This window comes from Episyrphus balteatus, chromosome 1 (genome assembly GCF_945859705.1).
Source record: "Episyrphus balteatus chromosome 1, idEpiBalt1.1, whole genome shotgun sequence".
NCBI lineage: Eukaryota > Metazoa > Arthropoda > Insecta > Diptera > Syrphidae > Episyrphus > Episyrphus balteatus.
The window spans coordinates 20,879,949-20,903,832 of NC_079134.1; the positions used below are offsets into that span (position 1 = coordinate 20,879,949).

At 31.0% G+C, this 23,884-nt stretch overlaps 2 protein-coding genes across 17 annotated transcripts; one reads left to right on the plus strand and one right to left on the minus strand.

Moving 5' to 3' along the window:
- Positions 1 to 12: 12 nt before the first annotated feature.
- Positions 13 to 6,024, plus strand: LOC129907158 (uncharacterized). Its single transcript, XM_055983234.1, has 3 exons — positions 13 to 276; positions 334 to 1,051; positions 5,810 to 6,024. The coding sequence occupies exons 1-3, from the start codon at positions 181 to 183 to the stop codon at positions 5,881 to 5,883; spliced, it is 888 nt and encodes a 295-aa protein (XP_055839209.1). The 5' UTR covers positions 13 to 180; the 3' UTR covers positions 5,884 to 6,024.
- Positions 6,025 to 8,099: 2,075 nt separating this feature from the next.
- On the minus strand, positions 8,100 to 23,551 carry LOC129920419 (ral GTPase-activating protein subunit beta). 16 transcript variants are annotated; one of them, XM_056001691.1, is made up of 16 exons: positions 23,031 to 23,551; positions 22,748 to 22,967; positions 20,271 to 20,297; positions 19,796 to 20,194; positions 19,472 to 19,732; positions 18,934 to 19,368; positions 14,898 to 15,002; positions 14,649 to 14,840; positions 14,156 to 14,585; positions 13,890 to 14,098; positions 13,379 to 13,603; positions 11,098 to 11,238; positions 10,055 to 10,663; positions 8,837 to 9,997; positions 8,521 to 8,776; positions 8,100 to 8,462 (listed from the first exon to the last, which is right to left on the minus strand). In XM_056001691.1, exons 1-16 carry the CDS (start codon positions 23,220 to 23,222, stop codon positions 8,348 to 8,350), a joined length of 4,977 nt encoding a protein of 1,658 aa, XP_055857666.1. In that variant the 5' UTR covers positions 23,223 to 23,551; the 3' UTR covers positions 8,100 to 8,347. The 16 variants fall into 16 exon arrangements, with proteins under 16 accessions (XP_055857666.1, XP_055857653.1, XP_055857651.1 ...); XM_056001678.1 differs by adding an exon at positions 10,795 to 10,812 and having other exon boundaries at positions 10,055 to 10,609; positions 14,156 to 14,840; XM_056001676.1 differs by having other exon boundaries at positions 14,156 to 14,840; positions 14,910 to 15,002.
- Positions 23,552 to 23,884: the final 333 nt, after the last annotated feature.

Below are 23,884 nucleotides of genomic sequence, written 5' to 3' on the forward strand. Positions count from 1 at the left end.
AATTTTTGAAGTTCAATTTCCTTCGTCCTTCATCAAAATTCCTATCAGTTTATGTATTAATATTTTGTTTGTTAAAATTTGTTTTATATACAAAAAAAACTAGGCGCCAAAAAAAACAATTTTCATTTAATAATATTATTTATTCAATGTCTCCAAAAATAAACTAAAAACACACACAAAATGCCATGTTATATGTGCAAAACAAAAACTGGTCCATTTCAAAGATTAGAAAAAGCACGAATTAATTTTATTCGAATAGCTCAACCAGAATTTAAGGTAAAAAATGATTCTTCTAATAAATAAATATATTAAATCAAAGTAAATTATTTATAGGATGATTCATATTTATGTTTAAAATGTTTCAAACAATTCGAAAAAATTTATCAATACAAAAAAGCCACAAACTCAAGTCAACGATCTTCAACTTCAATCACAAATGGTTCGATTAAATCAGTCTCATCAAAGACAAATAGTAGCAAAAATTCAACTCGAACCAATGTCACAGCTATACAAACTTCAGATGGCAATAATAATGCAAATAATAATAGTTCTAGCAATGTTATTCAATTTGATTCACGTTCTTTAACTTCGAATGATACAATCGATAAGATTGTTCAAATGGAACCTGATTATTTGTCACTAAGAGATTCAATTCGTAAGACAACAAAAAACCCGGAGCTAATTATGGCTCGACGACAAGCTGAAGCTGCTGTTAGGAGAGTATTAGAACGACAAGAAGAAGAAAATAACTCACCTCCAGTTGAAAGTGGTTCGGATATTGTAATTCCATTTGATTCTCGTTCAGTGGAAGATTCGATCGATTCAATAGATCGAATTGTTCAAATGGCAGAAGATACATTACAAAGCGTTGTCAGAGGTGGACCAGTGAAGACACATCAAGAAGAAGAAAAAACAAAGACGACGCCAACTCCAGCACGTAAACGTCGTTTAGAAATTGTCGATGAAGAAGATGACGCTAATTCACAAGAAGACATCGAAGAGATACAATTAAGTCCAACTAATTTGGCTCATGTTCGACCAATTGTTAGAAGTAAGTATTTCATAGATAAATCAATAACGGCCAATTTCTTCACAGTGTCCTAGCGCTAATACCGGTCCTAGTCCTAATAGGCTATTGATTATGTCTTTTTGAAAGGAACTAAGACGTTCACGGGTTTTTATTACAGGAATCATTCAATGAGTGCTATTAAATGAGAGGGTGGAAACTGAAGAACGAAGCAAAATTTTGAGATATTGCTCTTAACACTTTTTGAAGAGAATTAAATTTTCAATAAAAATAATACAGTCAAATAGGGAGAAAAAAGGGGTAAATCTCGGAATGAATGTTAATAGAAATTTTTTTTGCTCAATATCTTCCTTTTGCCATTCCATAACATATCTCAAAAGTCTAGAAAAATCTCATGTCCGCTTGTCGCGATTTTAAGGTCAAATCGCGAAATGGAGATTTTCAAAATTAGCAAAAATAGGCTATGGTATTATATACACATATGATAAATGATTTCAAGGTATTTTTTAATGCTGATTCCAAAAAATCTAAAATCAAGACAATCTGATCTCTGGAAAAAGTTATACCTGTTTTTCATCTGTCAACTTATATTATTATAACAGTTGCAAACTTACTGCCGAAAAACCCTTAAAAGTTATGGTAGATGAACCAAATTTTGCATGAAGATTTTAGAATCCATCATTATTAAAAATCAAAACAATCCATTACAAAAAATATATACAGGGTGTCCCATAAGTAATGGATCAAACGAAATATGCTGATAGGCCAACTTTAGGGCTCTCAGAATTTGGTAACTTGTTCATCCCAAATCCTTACGGTTTTCGATTTAATGCAGTTTTTGTGAAATTTCGAAAAATCCCGACTTTGCAACAGTATTTTGCTTCCTCCGCTCTTAATTGGTTTTTTTTTTTTATAATTCTTTCACTAAAACATTGCCTAATAATAAGAAATAATTAATTAATCAAAATATTTTTTATTTCATACGCCATTTTGCTGCAAATTAATTAACAGTTCCATGTTTTATAAAAACTCAATTTCTTTCTTTTATTTCAGAGCAACACCCTGAAAAAAATTTGTATGGTGTGGCATTGGTTTATTATTTTGAAAACTTGTGTGTTGTTGCAGTTTTCAAAAATGAATAAAAGTTTCCAAAGTTGAAGATATAACTGAAGATATTACAATTTAAAAGCAACAAAACAGGGCTTTTCAGAGAAAAATAACAAAGAAAAATATACACATTTTCTCGACTGTTGTTTGTTTATTTCTCTTTGAAAAGCCTCGATTTTTGTTTGTTATTTTGCTCTGAAAACGTCTGTTTTTTTGCATTCAAATTAAAATATCTTTCGTTCTAATTTCAACTTCGGAAATTTTTATACATTTTTGAAAACTGCAATAACACGACAAGTTTTCAAAATAATAAACCAATGCCACACCATACAAATTTTTTTCAGGGTGTTGCTCTGAAATAAAAAAAAGAAATTGAGTTTTTATAAAACATGGAACTGTTAATTAATTTGCAGCAAAATGGCGTATGAAATAAAAAATATTTTGATTAATTAATTATTTCTTATTATTAGGCAATGTTTTAGTGAGAGAATTGTAAAAAACAAAAATCAATTAAGAGCGGAGGAAGCAAAATACTGTTGCAAAGTCGGGATTTTTCGAAATTTCACAAAAACTGCATTAAATCGAAAACCGTGAGGATTTGGGATGAACAAGTTACCAAATTCTGAGAGCCCTAAAGTTGGCCTATCAGCATATTTCGTTTGATCCATTACTTTTGGGACACCCTGTATACCTACGAAATAATGGTATTTTTTGATTAAGGGGCAAATTTTATGATATGCACTAAAGAAGATTCTTGTTCATCTTAGGAATAAGTGGTAATAGGCTAATTTTTTCATTTTAATCTTTGTTTGGATATTTTTTAACTACCCTCAAAAATCAAGTCCTAATTTTTCAGGTCAAACCAAGTTAAGCACAGATTCAAAAAATTGAAAAGCAATACTATAGAGTTAAATATACATACATACAGCACATGATTTCAAGGTATTTTTCAACGCTGATTCCAAAAAAAAAAAACAAAATCAATGCAATCTGACGTATCTAAAAAAAGTAATGGCTCTTTTTCGTCCGTCAACCCGAATTATCATAACAGTAGCCATCTTGCTACCGAAAACCCGTTAAATGTTATGGTATGGTAGCCAAATTTCGCATGGAGGTTTTAATATCCATCAACATTAAGAATAAAAACAATGCAATGAAAAAAACATTTGTATATCTAAAAATAAATGGATTTTTTTTGAGAAACCGCGAAATTTCGGGTATGCACTAAAAAACAGGCTTTTGAAACCTCGGAATAACTGCTAATAAGCTAATTTTTTTGTTGACGGACGAAAAAGAGCCATTACTTTTTTTAGATACGTCAGATTGCATTGATTTTGTTTAGGCGGCAACGGCAACACAATTATTTAGGAATAAATCCTAAAAAAGGAGGTAATCCTCCTAAAGATAATTAATTTAAAAATAAAGAAAATTTTAATGATTTATTAAATATGAATAAAGAAAATAATTGGTTTATATGAAATAATTTAAATATATTTAATAAAAAAATTAAATTAAAAGATAAAATAGTATAAAACATAAAATGAATAATACTTTTTTTGAAAGATTGGATTATACACTTAATTTAAATTTTAAAACCAATTTATTTAAACCAACTATTTCGAAATAAACGGTTTCAAAATCAAAATTTTAGAAAAAAAAAGTTTAAAAACCACACTGAATACTATTTTAATAAAGACTGTGGATTTCAATACGAAGTTTATCGATAAAGTAAATTGTCTCAATTGATTTCTGATCAAACACTGGAAATCATTATGTTACTATGCATTCTTGTTTTCTTAGAAAATTGAAATATAGAAAAACTATTTTCTTTACCAGGCTCGCCCATTTAATTTGAAAACAATTAATTGAAATAACCTAACTTTAAAATTTAAATTAAGTGGATAATTCAAGCTTTCGAAAAAAGTATCATTCATAACTGAAAGTGTTGCCGTTGTTTTTAATATTTTTTTTTTAATTTAAGTATTTTTTTTTAGAAAGTTGCCCTTTCCGCCTAACCGGGGGGAGATAGACACCCCCTCCCATAGTAATAAATTATTGCATTCAACCTCTCTATAAAAAACCGATATCCATTCTTGGTTGCTAAGTTATCGTACTTTTCCCTCAAATGTTTTTTTTTTTACTTGAGTAAATCTGAAAATGCGAAAAAAAAATATAGGCTCAAATGGCCATACTTCGGTTAGCTTTCAATGAAAAAAGATAATAAGCACAGCATTTTGAGGGAAATTTAATCTCCGTTCTTTTATTAGAGCAATGATAATGCCTATCTCAGCCCAAAAAAGAGACACAGCCAAAAATGTAAAAAAAAACTCAAAAAATCGATATTTTTTTATGATCAATTCAATCAATTTTTAAAAAACATTATTTTTATTAGAAATTTAATTCTCTAAGAGCAACATCTCAAAATTTTGCTTCGTTTACCAGATATATATGCAAAAAACCAGAAAGGGGGCTTTTGCCCCCTTTCTTTTTGAATAAATTTATTCGTCTAGCTCAATTTTCTTCAGTATAAAATCAACGTTCGAGTCAATATTTTGACAACTGCAATTGCTGCCCTGTTCAGAGACACAAAATACACACCAATAATATAACAAATAAAAATCAATCTGCAAACGTATTCGTTTCCTAACGAACAAAAATCAACTTATAGATCAAAATATATATTTACCAAACGAAAACCCCATAAGTCTTAGAACTGTCAATTAAGGACCCAAAAATGGAGCCACTCGCATACAATTTTCACACTAAATATCACCTTTCAGCACTATTTTATGTGCAGAAGTACCTATAAGAGGTAACACAAAATTTCTTTGCAAGAGGATTCTATTTATAAATAAAAGTATTGAGACTATGATAAAAATTATCTTCATTCGATTCGCCCAATGACTGCCAAAAAAAACATAACTGCACAAAAACAGTAAAGATTCAGTTTTCAAAAATGTTACTTTTATTGAAATATATAATATACATATGAACATCCGCAACGCAAACTGTTACTTATTTGTATATGGTTTTTCTTTCGGTCGGCAACTGGTTTTTCTGTTGATTTCCCAGGTTATTGAATTAACCACTTCGTTGGTGAACTAGCTATCAGGCTTTCCGGCCCTTATGTACAAAATCGTGACACTCTCTTCGTTCTTGATTGTGGAGGTTCTTGATAGAATTTATCTTCTTTTCTTATTGGCTTCTTTTTAATCATCACAGTATTTTTTAAATTATTTAAATTATGAATGGACTCTTTTTTGTCTATTATTTGTAAAATCTGCCGAAATATCAAAATAAAATATTTCAAGCATCAAAATATTGTCAAAATGACAGTTATACCAGTTTTAAACGAATTATTTCTTAGGGCGGCGTTGTAAACTTAGATCAGGTTCTATAAATGTGAAGAAATGCTCGGGTACTAACTTTTCATTAGGACCGAGTACCAGTGCTAGGACCAGGGGTCGAACTACGGCATACGAACGTTAACGTATTGACGCTTTATGTCTATCATTTTCTTCTGATTAAATAGAGAGAGTAATAGTCAAAACGTAAACGAACGTATGCCGTAGTTCGACCCCAGGTCTAGCTAGACCGGGTACTAAGCTGGCCTAGGAGTTATGTGAAGAAATTCACCGTAAGATTTTTATTTAAATTACCTTTTTTAATTTTTAGGACGAAAAGAACCAGTTGTTCAGCAGTTTGATGATATTATGGATATTTATATAGCAAGGACTTCGGGTGGATGATGGTCTTTCTCGTTATATAGACGACATAATTGTAGACAATTATTATAATAAACTTTCAATTTTTTTTTTGTATTTGATAAAATTACATGATGTTTGTTATTTATTAATTAATTAAATTGATTTTACATAATGAAATTTTTACATTTTTTAAACTTGTCTCAATCAATTAGAACTCTTGACACTTGAAAAATGAAAAATTAAGAATTCATTAAATAGGTTACATTTTCGAAACCTCTCACATTTTGGTTAATGGTTTATCGTGCTTTCAGATTACCCGATATAGTAAGAAGAGTCAAAACAAAGGTGTTCGGATTAAACTCCGCTATTTACGAAAATGTGTTCGGAGGAGAATGGCTCCCAATCGAAAAATTCCAAGAATATCATTGTTTTTATTTTGCTGTTAAAAAGGCGCAAAATTTTCATAAACTTTTTGATTTGGAACACTTTTCCCTCCGAACGCGATTCCTTGAAAGTTTTCATTCAGAATAGGGCTTACAGTTCCCTAGTTTTTCATTCTTCTTCAAAATTCGATTGTCAAGCATTTTCTTGTCGTTTTTGTAAGAACGTTATATGGCTTGCTAAGAATTATAGGGTTCGATTTGTAGGTATGTATGTCAACACACCGTTTTAAGAAATTCGATATCAAAATTTTTAACTGTTTTCTTTTTTTTTTTTTTTTGATAAAATAGTTACATAGCACCAAAGTATTGATGCAATCTTATAAAGGACTTTTTAAAAAACTTTGTATGAAAATGTTTGTAAAAAGTAATGAATAATCCTTTTTATATAAAAAAAAATAACCGGATCGAAACTACGGATTTCTCATAAAAACGTTGTTAGAAAATCATGAAAACTGGCTCTTCAAGGTTTTAACGTACAAAAGCGTTTGAAATTAACTAACGTGTTTATTTTGTTTATGTAGAAAGCATTATTAGAAGGAAAAGAGTTTTAATAATGGCTGCCAGGACAATATTATTTCCTTAAAAAAATCTTCAAATAACTTTCGCTTTAGTTATAGTACATGCGGTGAGGCTATTCACATGTTACGGAAAAAACGCTAAATTCCTACCACAGAATTATTATCAGGTTTCAATTACAAAAAAATTATCAAAATCGATTCACCCAAGCGAAAGTTCTGAGGTAAAAAACATAAAAGAAATACAGAAGAATTGAGAACTTCCTCCTTTTTGGAAGTCGGTTCACCTTTTAACTAAGTCTATTTTAATATGATAGCCCTATTTTAATGTGGAAGTGAGATGTATTATTTTTTGTTGAAATCGAGTTTTCTCTAAATTCAGGTCTATTACAAAGAGCCAATAACTTTACCAAATCGTTTAGGCCTTATTTTAAATAAATTTTTTTAAATACAAATTTAAAAAAAAAAATAGTCTTGAAACTATTGCTAATTTACACCTTTATTTAAAAAAAAAAAGAAAAAAGTTATAAAAAGTTTTGTTGTGCAATAACATTTTAATTTCTCAAAACATTTTATGTGATAAAAATAACTGTTAAAATACTTTGAAAGAAAATAATACTTTGTATATAAATTTTGGAATTGATATACAAAGCTGCTGCTATAAGAGCTTTAGATTCCTAACAAGGAAAAGAATTGATATGATTTATTAATCCACTTTATGTAGGACTTTTAGAATTTAAAAATATTCACAATCTTTGATGTGTGGCCCATTTGATATAAAAAAAATAAGAACAAATAAAAAAGTACTTATACACCCTTCTCTTTTTTTTTCGCCCCTGATGTATCATTCTTCCGTCGCTAAGATTATTAAGTAATATTTTTTGGGGCTCTAAGGTAGCAATATATTTTTTTGAAGTCCTCAGTAATATTTTTTTAGATGAATTAATATGTAGCTGGCTACCAATTCATTATGCATTACACTGAAGAATATAATGTGTCTTTCTTGTGTCCAAAGTGATTCATGTTAAATACCTTATTTTTTTGCTTCGTTACTTGTATAAAAAGTTGCCTCTAGGTCTCCCATCGTAATAAAAGACGCTAAGATACAAATAAAAATAACTAAGGTCAACGAAATAATCAAAGGCTTGGAACAAATTTTTGTTGAACTTTATCAGCATTTATCTTGTCATCATCCATCACTGCCGGTAGAAAAATTTCAAACCATTGTATTTAATTTGCATTGATTTTTAAAATATTTTATTAAAATTAAATACTATTTGTTTTTTATCTTAAAGCTAAAATCATTTTTTATGATTGACCATACACCACAATTAATTTAATTAAATTAAAATTTCAAAAAAAAATAAAACAAACAATTATAAATGCTTTAACAATAATAATCATAATAATTAATTTAAAATTAATAATAGAAAGTAATATAGATTAGGAAGTGAGTGAAAAAATAAGACTATAAATATATTATATATATGTAAACTGTTTTCGTTTTGTTTTGCCGTATTAATACTGGGTTAAAAAAAAAAAACTACATTACGCTGATTTTTTGAAAAGATGTGCTATCAGTTCCGGCTGTGTAAAATTAAATTTGTATTTTTGAATTATATCTTGAACTTTAAGTCGGCGTCTGACATGGGGTGGTTGGAAACTAAAAAAATATTCAATATAAATTTAGGATTTCTTTAATCTCCAAAATGTCTATTTACCCATCATGATCTAACCGTCTTCGTTTGGCCATATTATGTGCCGTCTGTCGCACCAAATTACCAACAACTCGTCGACTTAGCACCATACCATCGACTAGAGGTGTCGCAAAACTCATACGACCACTTGGACCTTGTAATTTAACTCGCAGTAATCCAGACTGCAGAGCATGCAAAAATATCACATGACAATCACTGGCCTTTGGAGTTTGTGATATTTGAGATTCCTCACCAGTTGAAGTGTAACACAGGAGATCGTCTACAAAAAAAATAATAAAATAAATAATTTTGAATAAGATTTCTGCATTAAAAGTCTTACCAATTGGAAAATTAAGATGATCTTCATAACTCTCAATCCATATAACTAAAATCTTCGCAGGTGGCTGTGGCAGCAACAATGGCTTGGTAACATTTTTTCGTCTTGTCGGTGGAATTGGTTCTTTTGATTGATCTAATTCGAGTGATAAAGTTCGCGGTTTTGCCCCCGTTACTGTGGATTTACTACTTGCAGCATCTGCTGAAACATTTTTTTCATTCCATACACTTTTATCACTTGCCGAATGCGACAAACAACTTCCATCCGTTGTCGTTGTTAAAGTACTAGTCGTTGTCTGTTTTTGTCGATTGAATTCTGTTGGAACTACAAAAGCTATTTCTGAACTTACATCAGCCCAATACAAAACACTAGACTTTCCATTGAATCTCAAGTCATTTGATTCCTCTCGAGGTTTTTCATTTTTATTTCTCAGTATCCAGCTGGTTGAAACAGACCCCGTCCATCCACAATGATCTTGTATATCCACTGGCCAACCTAGAGTCAATAACATCTTCCCAAAATTGTGACTCAGTGATTTAATATTTTCTGCATTCATATTGCCAATAATTTCTTCAGCTGTCTTTTGTCCAGATTTCATATAAAACACATGAACTGTATCATGACTTCTTGTACTCAATCTATCTAAAAAATTGATATCTTGAGCAAAGTTCTTCCGATCTGAATCTAAAGCAATAAGTTGCCGATAGCCTGGAATTTCACTCATTTTCTCTTCCGGTTCGTAGGAAATAAATCCAAATTGTGATAGGAACAAACGAGCTGTTTGATATTCATGAACCGGTGTTGGAGGAACACACTCGGGCGTACGATGTAATACTTCACCTGAATTTTCAATTGCTTTCCAACATTGTTTTTCTTGAATTGCTTGATTTTCGATTAACTTATCCCAATGATTCATTAAATCAGAACCATATTGCTCACGCACTTTATCCAAAGTGGGAATGGAGAAATCTGCAGCACATGGTTTGGCCTTTTCCACGCCATCGGGGTAGTTTTTTTGAATGACTTCTACCCGCTTGGGAGGATCGTTCATTGGTACCGGTCGTCCTGGATTCACAGGAGTGTGTTTTTTGCCAGATTTACTGCGCGGAAGGTAACGCATTTGAAGATTCCACACATGTCGACCAAAAGGACTTCGTAGGAGTACTAAGTATAGAGAAATGGAAGTGTAACGAAAGGGTTTTCACAGATATGAATACTTACATGTAAGAGAAGGTTGTGGATCCTCAACATTTCCCAGCGGCTCCTCCAGCAAAGCGAGAATGGAGTTATTTTCCGTTACAAAATACTTAAACTTTTGTATAGCCTGTTCTGTGGTCACAGTTTTAGCATCAACCGAATTACAAAACTTGACCAATCTAACTTCATCCAACAAAGACGAAATTGTCTCAGAGGCACCACATTCTTTTGGAAAATAACCAACTTGTTCCATGATGATTGTCAAAAGGATATCAGCAGCATCTCTAACCCTCATCGAAACTGGTTTCAATTCCTTTTGATCTTTGTATTTTGGAGGCTCACCAGGTTTGCCAATACTCTTCGATCCCGATATACCCAATTCGACAACTTCAATCACAGTTTTAAAGCAATCTTGATCCTGCAGCAGATATGGATGTTGCATTAGCCAAGCAGATGTGCATTGGAATGCAGCAACAATGGTACTATGCAGATCCTTGCTATGGGCAGGCGGTGGTCTCGAACATTGATAACAGATGTAGTCACATATCCACTTCACCGCTCGCTTGCATTCTAGAGCGTCTGTGGAAATGATCGTTAGATTTTGACTTGGTTCTTCAATTGCTACTAATTGTTCTATACAATGGTGTTCGAACGATATTTATGTGAACGAACGAAAGAGATGTTTGTTTGTTTGTTTTTTTTTTTTTTTTTTGAAACGAAAACAAAAAGTGCTAGTGTTAGTAAAATGAGTGAGTGTCTATTACCGTTTGTTAGTTTCCTGGCTGCGATTTTTTGTTTTTTTGTATTTTTTTGATTTTTTTAAGATAATTGGACGAGGAATATTTTTTGGGCATTGGATAGGTTTTTTTTTTTTTGTTAAAAAGAAATAGAAAGAGGTTGGAGAGATGGTTAGAACCATATTATGCAAATATTAGATATAATTTTTTTTAAACTAATTTTTTATCTAATTTTAAATTGTAACCTTACAACATTTATAATATTTACAAGGGTTAGATTTTATTTGGCTTTTTTTTGTTTTTTTTTTTGTAATTTTAAAAATTACTTACCTGAATCCCGAATCTCGAGACGCGCAAGCCCCGAAAGGAGCTCGAGCGCTGCTAGTGATACATTGAGATCAGTCTTCCATGATGAAATTAAACGATGACACACAAGGTATGTGGCTCGTACAAAGAGAGCATGTGCATTGTCTGTAAAATGGCAGCAATAGGTTGGATTAAAAATAAAATTTATTCTTTAAAAATCAATTTAAGCAAATTATGATTGTCCAAATGAATGAATGCAATTTAATGGTTTAAAAATTATGAGGTTTGTATTTATTTTGGGAAAATGTAATGTCTAATGTTTGTCTTAACAGACGAAATGGAATTTGATTTTTGATACTATTCACGTTGATTATTTATTGTCTGTATGGCTATGTTTTTATGTTTTGAAGGCAATTGAAAAAAAAAATTTAATAAGATCTAGATCTAGTTTTTTTCTTTAAATTGAAAATTGGCGCTAAGTAATCCAACAGAGCTGCGGGTGAATCTAGTTTTTTATTTATATTTTTTTTTTTTGTTTCAGGACTATCAACCACAACTTCTATATAAGTTCAATTAAAGTACGGGTTCAGGGCTGCATAAAATATGACCGATTCTTGAATATATCTACTCTATGCACCATTTAAGAAAAAACAGCAGCACTGGCGAATATGCTAGTCCTCAACATATTTATTTAACAATAGAGCCCAAACACTGAATTTCCATTGAATACCTCCTCACATTGTATACAATATCACAGAAAAATCCCATCCAGATCTATTTAAAGGAATGAAACGTTTTTAAAATGTTAACAACTATTAACTGAAGAATCATAGCATTGAAAAAAAAAAAAAACCTTTTCCAAAATTGCAACAATTTTTGCTATGAATCATTTCCAAAATCACTTTCGGTCTTAACTTAGAAATTCGTTATTTAGAGTTTTTTTTATCTAAGAAAAATGCAAAGCTTTAACCACTTCTGCTCATGAAGGCCGAGTCTATCAGAAATAATTGATTTTTTTACTCATATAAAATATGTTTAGATCGAAAAATTTCACAATTTGAAATCAAACCAAAGTGGAATTTTTTTATTAATTTATTTTATTTTTGCTTTTTAAAAATGCAAGAAAGCAAGTGGTTTACTATAGCAAAGTTTAAAATTCGGGTGGCATAAAAAAACGCAGAAAGTATAAACTTCAGTTGTGTTCTACAAATCGTCGGCGGAAAGCAAAATTGTTCTAAATCCACTTTTTTACTAAAAATGAGATAATGATATGTTTTACTAATTTGGGGGTACTCTTTCCGAATTTGAAAATCGTTTTTATCTAAAACAAATTTTCAGCAGATAATATAATTAAAAGGGACATAGAACAATTAAAACAGGTAAGTTACCTTCTGAAAATGAGACCCGAGTATTCTTGATTGTTCTAAGTCTCATCATATTTTGTTCTAAGTCCACTTATTATTTAAAGAAAGTGCGTACTTGTATAGGAATTGTTCTATGTCCAATTTTGGGTTTTTAGTTTTTAAAACTATAAAAAAATAGTTTGTATTTATTAATGAAGAAAACTTGTATTAATGGTTTCTTCAAAAGGAAAGAACAAACTTTATAAAAAACATAAATTGAATTAGCGACGAGCAAAAAAATACCGCTTTCAATTAATTTGAATCTTAAAAATTGTCCCCTGTAAAATTTGCTCATTGATTCATTCAATTAGCTTTTTCTGTTTTTTTTTTGTGTTCAATCTACTTTTGAGTGTAAAATATTAGCAATTTTTAGTTTTAAAATCTGTCTGCTTTCAACCTGATTCTGAACCAAATTTAAACTCACTGACACTCAAATTACTCCCTCCGGAGCGACGATATAAATAACATTAACATACTTTTTATATTCGAATGTACTCAAATTCATACATCTTCCGGCTAACTTATAATCATAATCACTTTTTTTCTTTAACTCCAGAAAATTAAATAAAAAATTTGTATGAAAAGCATATCAATTGCTTAAAATTAATCCAGAGTATTTGCTTTTAAAGCATTAGTTACGACATTGTGTTTGTTGTGCTTTATTGCATATTTGTATTGAAATGGTAACTTAAAAAAAAAAATGAAATGTTAATTTTAATAAAATTTGGAAAATATATTAGCTACAAACATTAAATTGCATATTATGTGCAATAATAATAAAAAACATAAAGCTTAAAAGAAGAAATAAAAACAATTAAAATTATGTACAATAAAAATAAAAATCAAAAGAAAAAAAATTAAAAATAAAAAATTAAATTAAAAAAAAAACTAAATAAATTTACCATAGACCGAAGCTGTCTCAAATTCTTGCAATAATTCCACAGGGAAATCATCAGAGACAGTCAAACTGGGATAATCATGTTGCGAAGAACTATCACGTCCAAACGAAGTTTTAGCAAAATGTCCACTTCCTCCTGATGCATTAACACTTCCAATATTCGCTGTACTCTGCGGACCCAAACTAATGTTTCCGCCACTTGCTATCGAAGCTGATCTTTCTGAACAGGCTACACGTTATTATATTTTGTTTTTGTTTTGTTTTGAAAACACAGAACATACAACATAAGAAAGAAAGGAACAACATAAAATAATGAAAATAATAAAATACAACTAAAAAATAAAAATAAAATTAAAAAAAAAACACAAAAAGGAGACACACAAAAATGAATCTTAAAAAAGAGAATAGAATGTGAGCGCACAAAAAGCTGAATCACGAGTGAGAAAGCTGAAGAGAAAAAACAGAGCGAAAAAGACGCAAACGCAAGAAATTCAAAACGAAAAACAATTTCAAACCTGAACTGAAGATGTTTGTTTCGCCTGGCGGCGGCGAAGATGTGGGCTCATCTCTTTTCATTTCATTTTCCTCAAAATTAACAGAGTCCTGAACGGTTAGTAGAAGTCCACCCAACAGCATGTGGGTATTTTGTGCATCGGTTTCTACTTGTAGGGCATTCATTAGAATATTCACCAGGCGCGGCTTAAGCTGGATAAAAGTCAAAATTCTGAAACAAATAAAAGTCTTTTATTTCTTTGTTGGAAATATTTAAAAAGTTACTCACTTTTCTGGATGTTCATTATTTAAATCACGAATTTGTAAAGTCTGAAAATGCAATGGCAGCGCTAGCATCGAAAGTAAAATATTAATCGAAGCTCTTCGTAATTCTATTCTGTTGTAGTTCACTGCCAGGGATTTTATTTTTAAATCTTTATCAGGCAGCACAACTTCCAAAGCCGATATAAATGCTGGTAATAGAACATGAATTCCATCTAAATCTAAACGGAACAAATCTGAAGAGTTCAACAGAATTGATGCCAAAGTTTCATCACACTCTTTGCTTTCAACTATCTTCATGCACTGCTGTAGAGCCATGTAGAAACGTGCCAAATAAACGGGGAGTATCTCTTCACCAGTTTTCTTCGAACAGAATATCTTACAGAGAGCTCCAATTGCTTCGGCACGTCCTGATTCGAATTTATCTATTGTCAATCCTCGGGGAAGATTTGCAGGATCATTATTAGAATTGGGATGTGACAATGAAATGCTCCCCTTACGATTCTCCATTACCATTGATGATGGTCGTTTGCTGGCCTCAGAAGCTTGACGCTTTGCATTCGCCAACCATGATTCACCACCAATATAAGCAGCTTCAAATAACCATTCACCAAATAGATGAAGTACACTATTGCACAATGGACGAGTTGGTGCCAATGGTGGTCGTGGCTCCGAACCCATGGATGGAAGAGCTTTAATAGGAAAAAAAAATTTAGTATCATTTTATAAAGATTCTTTTTTGTTTTTACAATTTAAACTACTCGAAGATGGAGGTCCAGATGTTGGTGTGAGTGGCGGTTGAGTGCTTTGTGAACGAGAACTGGTCAACCCAATCAATGCTGCTTTACTTAAACCTTTTGGAAGAACAAAATTATATTACTAATTTTTTATCAAAAAAGAAAAAAAGTAATGATAAGACAAATTCATTCAAAAACATCTGTAAAATTAAAAGGGCATTAACGCCCCTCAATCTATATCTACTTTTCCAACTGTTATCTATAAAAAAAAAAGTAGGAACTGACTTTTCAAATTGATACAAAAACATTAAGAAAATTTAAATTAACTAGGCTACAGAAAAAATTAAAATCTACTTAATGCTTGTAAAAGAAGTGAAGTAAAAGCATAATTTTTTGTAACAAAAACAAATAAAATTGCATTAATATAGTCAAACACTTTAATAGGTAAGTTATTTTTAATTCTTTTTATTTTTATTTGTTTTAACTGCAATTCAAGTATTTAATAAAGTCATAAGTTAAAACTAAAACTTAAAACCAATTGTAATTAACAAAATAACTGAAGTTTTGAGATGAATGAAACTATAAGCAAATACTAGATTCTATCGCTAATTATCACCATCTTAAAGATTACAAAGGTTATATAAAATTTGATAACTAATCTACTAATTCAATTCTACAAAACAGGTGCTAGGCGGTTATTTAAAAGAAATTTAACACACAATTTTTAATGATTTTTATTTTTCAAACAAATATTTTAAATGAATACAAACTTTAAAAGAATTGAAATCAAAGCATAGCAAATAAATAAATAGCTAAAAGTGGCTTGGCAGTTGTTTAACGCTATCAATAATCAGCATCAGGAACAGGGTATATAAGAAAATTAATGAACTATGTAACTTCATTTGTAATAAAGGCTGTCTTTATTTATTCTTTCGGACCCTGACAACCCTAAAATTTTATCTAAGCTAAATTTATAAACACATCTAATGCTTTTTTGTATGGCTCAAAACACTACCTATCACCCAAAGCACCAGTTGTGCACGAAAAGGTATTTTTGATTTGATGACACCAATGCTTGATATCATCGACAATCCAATCCAAAGAAGAAGCTGCTTTGAGTCTTCAACTTCGTAGTACCGTACTTAAAGACTTTTACCCGCACTGATAATAATTATTTATCATCATGAATAATGCATTAATAATTTCTCCCCAGAAGTGGAAAACCACAAAAATTGTGTCAGTCCCGAAAAAATGCTAATGCGGTTTCCAAATACAAGTTCATATCTTTCATTAATAACATCAGAAATATTTTGGAAAAAAAAATAATTCTAAGGTTTTAAAATCTTGGCTGTGCATTTTTCCTTTTGAGAACTACACTCGAGACTGCCCTTTTTTCAAATTTTATTCCGCCATCTCAGAATTTATGTCACATAGATGATTTCTTATTCTTAAACTCCGAATATTTGGAAAGCACGTGCACACGGGTGCGAATTTGACAGGACAAAAATGAAAAGTGGTCACAGAAAAGTGTCTTTATAAGGGTGAAAATACATTTTTTTGGAATTGTGAATACAGTATTCGAATTCCTCGGAAAATTCTACATCAATTTCATATATGATTTTCCATAAAATAGTGGGACCGAAAAAAGTTCAAGTGCCATGAAAAAGTATACACCAAATTCACAAAAAAGAGGTGTGCCTATAGAGGGTTAAATATGAAAGATTCACGTCTTCCAAAAAATTTGGCTTTGAGAACAATTTATTACAAAGTCGAGTTTGCATGCAGAATTGTTAAAAATTGTACAACGGAGGACTGGCCCATCATGTGTAAGCTCTGTAATCCGGACGAAAGAGAAGATGTGCTTGGGAAAATACCCCATATTTAGCGAAACAAAAAGCATTATCTTTGGAAATAAATTGCACGACTGGGGTCGCACGTACTTGCTCTTATGCTTAAAGTAACTATAATGTTAAAGCTTTTTATTCAAGAAATTTAAAATTCGATATTTTGAAGAAATTTCATAAGTAGTATAAAAAAATTAAATCTGTTTTTATAATTAATAAAACTCCGTTTTAAAATATCTTAAAAAAAAAAAACAAATATGCCATTTTATTTCTCGTATAAAAAGGTATTTTTAGAAAAAAAATTTTGAAAATTGTAGGAGCCGTTTTTTAAAAAAATAATTTTTTATATATAAAATTTTTTTAACATTTTTCAAAAAAAAAGTTGGTATGCCATTTTCAAGAAATAATTAATTTACACATAAAAACTTAATTTCAAAATTTTTCATTGATCCGTTTTCAAAAAATTGATTTTTCAAAAAAAAATGTTGAAATATTTTTTAAAAAACCAAAAATGCGTTTTTTTTTAATTTTCTAAAATTTTAATATTATCTTTACTTACACACTTTTGTATAAAAATTTTCAATTAAATCAGGTTAATTTTGTACGAGATATTCAGAAACGAAAAAAACCGTTCTATGACAGGTACCGTTAATAACGGTACAAAAAATATTTTTTTTATTTAAAAAGTTGGCCCTTATGTGTAGTATTACACACAAAAATTTTAATCAAAATCGTTAGAGCCGTTTTTGAAAAAAATTAACTTTTCTATTTCCGTTATATGGCAGGTACCGTTAGTTTTGGTCATAAAAAAAAAATTTCAATTTCCCCTCTAGGGAATCACCAAAAACTGCTAACTACCAAGTTTGAAGAAAATCACTTCACTCGTTTAGGCTGCAGCTCCAGATAGAGACAGACGGACAGACAGACAGACAGACAGACAGACAGACAGACAGACAGACAGACAGAATTGCCGGACCCACTTTTTTGGCATTCTCCATCATCGTAATGTCATGTAAAATTGTTATCTCGAGTTCGATTTTTTTTACGAATCCTAAACTTGCCCTATAGTACCTATATCGCAAGTAAAAATTGTAGATATTAATCGTCCATGGTAGGCAAACTTTCAACGAAGGTAATATAATAAAGAGAATGAGGCACATTTGACTTGGATTTATAAGTCAGAAAATTAAGTTGAAGATCACAAAAAAGACCAATATCTCGGATACTTTTAAGGATGGGTTGATTGTAGAGTAAATATTAAGGAGAGTGAGACAGTTGGTAACGTTAAACCTCCAAGAGTGTAACGAATAACTGCCGTTCAGACTCGGTAGAAAATTTTGGGTTCCCTCTATTCTTCCGACTAATAAACACAGAAATGTTTGAGAGTTGTTAGTCATTAGACCATAGCCTTTCATGGATAAATAGTGCCGCAAGTTTATTTTCGATATCGATTTTAAAAAAAGATGGATTCAAGCCAAGTGAAGAAAATTAAACATCGTCTATTTGTTAATTCAATAGAAATTCAACCATCATTGCAGCTTCCTAATTCATTATTTCTAAAAAGCTGACGAGATGATTACCAGTCGATGTTTGTGTTCGGAAATATTTAACTATAAATTCTTTCCTATTCTTTTTAATTTAATGTTTTTATTTATTAAATAGAAATAAAATGAATGATGTATTTAGGAATTAATAGTCAAAAATAATATCTTAACTAATAAATGGTATGAAATGGTCAATGGACATACACGCAAATGAAAAATTAGTTGAAGAAAACACTCTTTATGATAGAAAAAGCTTAATTTGGAAAATAGGAAAGAATGATTTGGCGATGTCATAAATTCAATCATAAATCCGATATCAGCTTGGAATCCTGAGAAAAAACTATCTCAGAATCCTTTGGTAATGGAAATTTTAATGGTGTTTTCAAATAAAATGAATTGCTTGATATTTTTTTTCGGTAAGGATTCGTAACAAAATGTCGTTTAGGATAGAACAAATGATTGGAGTGAATAGAAAAACAACAAAAATGAAACAATGATCACAGGACAAAACAAGAGTAAAAGAAGAAACTAATCATTAAAAGCATTAAGGACGAGCACAAAAGCTGAGTTTTTAAATAAAAACTACAAACAAATACCACACATTAATGATTTGCTTTCGAAAGAAAAATCAAGTCAAAGATATAAGTTTAAAGACCACACCCTTTTGTTGTGATATAGATGGCGCCACACTAAAAGATTTGGCCAAACGCCTTTGCAATGGTGGCGTTGGTGAATGTGGTAAATGTTCTCCTGTTGCAACACTACTACCTAAACCCGAGGTTGTTGATGTTAATGGAGTTCCATACGACGAACTACTGCTAGCACTAGACGAATGATGGTGATGGCCAATTATAGCGTTAAGAGCATGTGTGGCCGTATTGCCACTTAAGCCACTAAGAAACGAAGAGCCACTACCTTCGGTGGCTCCCGATTTACTACTACTACCACCACCTGCACCAGTACTAAAACCAAACAAATGATGAGTATTATGATTTAAACCAGAACCGCTACCGTGAATGGCATCGCTCAATGATGAACGAATGTCCATTAGATTTGTGATATTTTCATCGTGGCTATGCGATGGCTGATAGATACCTGTAGTAAGCGAAAGTTAAGTTAAGTAATTCATAAAAAAGAGTTAATAAGAATACTGATGAATGTGTTTTGGTAGTGGGTTTAATATTGGTGTGTAACTTACCCAAGAATGCATCGACTTGTGATGAGATTCCTTTTATCGCCTTGAGGAATATTTGAGGAAGGAGCAGTAAACATGGATGTTGATAGGGTTCAGCACCTTTGTCGCGTGTCAGAGCCCATTGCATAAAATGTGAAGACTTGCTTATAACATGCGGATAGCATAGAGCTGTTGGATTTCCAATTGTCCGCAGGAAGCGATACCATGTTTGTGCAATGCAGTCATTTGTTATTCCACTTGGGATTAGTTGTGCATCTTCATCAGCTAAAACAGATATCAGTCTTTTAGTCAAAATTTAACTTCTTTAAAGCTTTTTTCTATATTTACAGATTTTGAGTTCGGGAAATGTAGGTCCATACATAAAATTTATTAATCGTGAGGTTAAAGCTAAATTTACTCGATTCCATTGTTCGATTAAAGCTATTCGATGTCTCCAAAGTAAACAGGATTCTTGAAGCGTCTTCCACAATGATGGCGATGGAAAGCACCGGACACATGCCAAGAGCCAAACTTCAAAGAGTACACTGAGCACACGTTCACAAAGCTGATCACCTACATCATCTTTGACTGTTGGCGGAGCCAAAAGGATTTCATTGATTGCCAGCAGGAACAAAAGTAACGATTCCCATGTGTCACGATTCATTGTTTGTGATATTTGTGCAGTTTGTTGGAGGGTTCGCAGAACTCGATGACAAAGAACTGCTTGTCGATTGATTTTATCAGCACCTATGTATAAGGAATTACATTATTATAAGTTCAAGTTTTCGTAACTAGAGGATTGTTAGGGGATTTAAACACATACCCAGTGGTTGATACAAAAAAGGTAAGACTTGCAAAAGATTAAAAAAATAATTAGTGTTTTTAGAGAAAGAGTTTATAGAAAATTTAGTTTGTCAAGAAATATCTGTTTGGATGAGGGATGAGGATGCTTAGTTTCTCTTACAGAAAAAAAAAAAAAAAACAACATAAACACGTGTCTCACTTAAATTCACTCCAAATCTAGTTGTTTAAAGAAGAAGAACCTTTCTAATGGATCAAATTAACCCGAGTCACACATTTGTTATAAATAATTCTAGAGAGCTTCTAGATAATTGAAGAGTGATTTTAGGATTTTTGGTTCGATAACGAGCATATTTAAAAAGAGAATGCTGATGAAGATAAAAACTATAGGGAAGATGATATAACCGCCCCCGACTCGTACTCTCCTTTCCTAAAACACACAATCATTTATTTTATGTGAGTGTTTGGTGTGTTGGTTTCATTAAAAATGCACGTCGAAAATTACAATATGGGATTTTTGCTTCTCATTTCAGCTTGTAGTGTAAAACAAAAAAACACCTGAAAATTCGTTTCTCTAGGTGAAACCTCCTATATGCAATCACTTCTGCTGTGGACTAAACGAATTTATAAGGCCGGATGTTTTTCAGTGTTAAGAAATGTAATAGTACAAGTAAAGGCGGACTTAGATTCCGTTCATAGCAGTTAGGAAAGAGACCAAGTCAGTGACTACACCAACTACGTCAGCGACTCCAAAAATCAATAGGTGTTTGAAAAAGTTTATCAGTTTGAATAAATACTTCATGAAGTCCAATTGGTCGGACGTATTGACAGTTGTGTAAGTTTAAAAAGAAAAATAGGCTCAAGAGATTACCACTACTATGACCAAAAGTTAATGGTCCAAACGAAATATGCTGAAAGACCATCTTTAGGACTTTTCGAATTTGGTAACTTGTTCATTCTAAATCCTTACGGTTTTTCATTATATGCAGTTCTTGTGAAATTTCTAAAAACATCTACTTTGAACTAGTATTTTGCTTCCCCTGTCCATTATTGATTTTTATTTTTTTACAATTACTAAAATATTGATGAATAGTTATAAAAAATTAATTTATCAACCCATTTTTTTTTATTTCGTATAACATTTTGGTATAAATTTATTAACAGGTTCGAATTTAAAAAAAAATCAATTTACGACTTTAATTTTAGAAAAGCATCAGTAATTTCGTTTCCTTATTCGACAAACTCATATTTCGCTTTCTTATAACTTTGATTTTGGTTTTTATGTTGCAATGTACTTTGTTTACTTTTATTTTGTTTTGGAATTAGTTTACTTCGATATAAAATTTTTCGATTTACATTTGTTTTGTTTATTTTGTGTGCATGTTAAGTGTTAAAATTCGTGCAAATTTTAACACCCTTAAGCTATTAACAACCACAAAAGGCTAACGAAACAATTGGTGGCGAATAATTTGCGTTAATTTATTCTAAACATTCACATAAAAAAAAAAACTATTACAATCTTAAGATAATAGCCCTTTTAAATTTTAACGATTTGCGTAGCATTAAAGCAAAATTCTTAAAAAACCAAATCAATCTATAAAACTGAAGACGAAATAAACTGATGTCAAAATAAACAAAACGCAAAATGAACTTTTTCGAAATAACTTATTGGACTTGTAATAAATATGCGAAACAAATAAAAAAAAAACAATAAAACCATAAGGCGAAGTTATAGTTGGACAAACTGATCGAAATACGAAGTAAACAAAAAACCAAATAAAGGATTGCGAACAAATAAAAAATAATGGTGTGAAAAACGTAACACCAGAAATTGAATTTAAGAAAAAAACGAAACAATAGACACCCGACTTAATAGGTATAGATCTTATATCGGTGGGAAATGTCTCGGTTATACCTAGATAAGATTGCAAAGAACAAATAACAGTAGCTTTTTAATAGATTTGTTATTAATATGATGCAGAGTGATTAACTGTAATTCCACCAAATTTGTTCCCATTCAACCAATGAGGGACTCTTTTAGAACATCACCCCTATTACCCCCCGATCAATTGATAGTTGATAAAAAATAAATTTGGATCTCTTATTATCTAATTTGCAAACAATTTAAAAACAAAGAATGATGCCAACCGTTATTATTTGAAATGTAATTGAAAAATTCCGTTAAAAAAATGATCAGTATTTATCAACTATCAATTGATAGTTGATAATCGTAATAGGGGTTTATGAGATCATGGCAATCCATATAGGATTGATAAAATTCGTTTTGAAAAAGGTTGCTCATAGAGCCCAATCAACACAAAGAAATTTAGAAAAACTATTTAGAATATTGTGAATAGCCAATAACCCAAACCCTAACCCTCAAAATAGAAAAGAGTACGAAAGAATAAATACTTTTTGTTTAAAAGTCCTGAAAATGTATTAGTATAGCTGATGCTGAATATCATAGAAATATCTATATGAACTTTTCATAGTACTTACTTTCTCCTTGCCGTGGAACAAAAAGATTATGAAGGTGACTGATGACTTTCCGGCAATACATATTTGGATCATCGCAAATCGGTTTTGGGACACTTATTCTTGGATTTGGATGTAATGCAGTCAACCATTCACAGTACACATTAACGCAATCTTTAATAGTTTCATGTTCTTGTAGTGGCAGTGATAAACCAAAACAAATGACATCCATACACCAAGTCACCTATAAAAAGATAGAAACCCAATAAACATCTTTTAGAGGTTTCATTCAATTTCAAATCAAAACCTCTTCATCTTTAACCAAATGACTTGGTTCAGCATTTTGTGTTATACCCAAATTGGATGCCAGCTGCTTAACAACCGAAACAGCGACTTCTTTGCCCGCTGAAGCTGGAAATTTATTTAGCACACTCGAAGATTGTGCTTCGGCACTATTCGATGCAATAGTCGAAGATAGCGAAGCCCACTCCGAATACATAATGAAGAAATGAATTTGGTAATGAAATGAAAATAATCATATGCAAATTTGTAAAAAAAAAAACAGGAAATCAATCTACGTGAGCATTTCCCAACCGGAGTTTTTCTTTTTTTATACTGTTCTTATGGGCACATTTTTGTGTTTTCATTCAAAATAGTTTTGTAGTAAGTTTCTTGAATATATTTTTATATTTTTCATCAGTAAATACTAGGAATAAAGGTTTAATGGTTTTATTAATAAGTTATAGAAACATATATATAGGTTTTTTCTAAGAAATAAACAAAAAATTAGCTTTTGGAAAAATTTTGCGTACAAATTTTTCAACTTTTTTCCACAACTGACAGTTCGATTTCATTTTTTTTTTTATGTGACATTTGTGGAAAACTTTTATTTTTTTGTACAGGGATGTTAGGTGTGAATAAGGTAGGGTAAGTTTGCAGAATGTTGGTAATTCATATAATTTACAATTTGTTTTTTTGTTTATTTTGACAAGAGTGACGTTTATATGACTGTTCTAACTTGTTCTGACGTTTCTCACGAAACTGTGCTTTCCTGTCCTGTTCTGATCTAGAAAAATCCTCGTTGAACATACTTCATAAGTAAAAGTAAAAGATTTAAGTTCTGTTTGATTTGTTTATAGCAGATTTTAATTTTCGAAGTTT

Bases quoted from the DNA above. Each gene is read 5' to 3' on its own strand.
- LOC129920419 (XM_056001673.1), bottom strand. From the start codon at position 23,222: ATGTATTCGGAGTGGGCTTCGCTATCTTCGACTATTGCATCGAATAGT. The intron at 19,733-19,795 runs GTAAATATAGAA...TATCTGTTTTAG, and splicing joins ATTTCCCGAACTCAAAATCT to CTGATGAAGATGCACAACTA. The intron at 14,099-14,155 runs GTGAGTAACTTT...TATTTGTTTCAG, and splicing joins AATAATGAACATCCAGAAAA to AATTTTGACTTTTATCCAGC.
- LOC129907158 (XM_055983234.1), top strand. From the start codon at position 181: ATGCCATGTTATATGTGCAAAACAAAAACTGGTCCATTTCAAAGATTA. The intron at 277-333 runs GTAAAAAATGAT...AATTATTTATAG, and splicing joins TAGCTCAACCAGAATTTAAG to GATGATTCATATTTATGTTT. The intron at 1,052-5,809 runs GTAAGTATTTCA...TTTAATTTTTAG, and splicing joins TGTTCGACCAATTGTTAGAA to GACGAAAAGAACCAGTTGTT.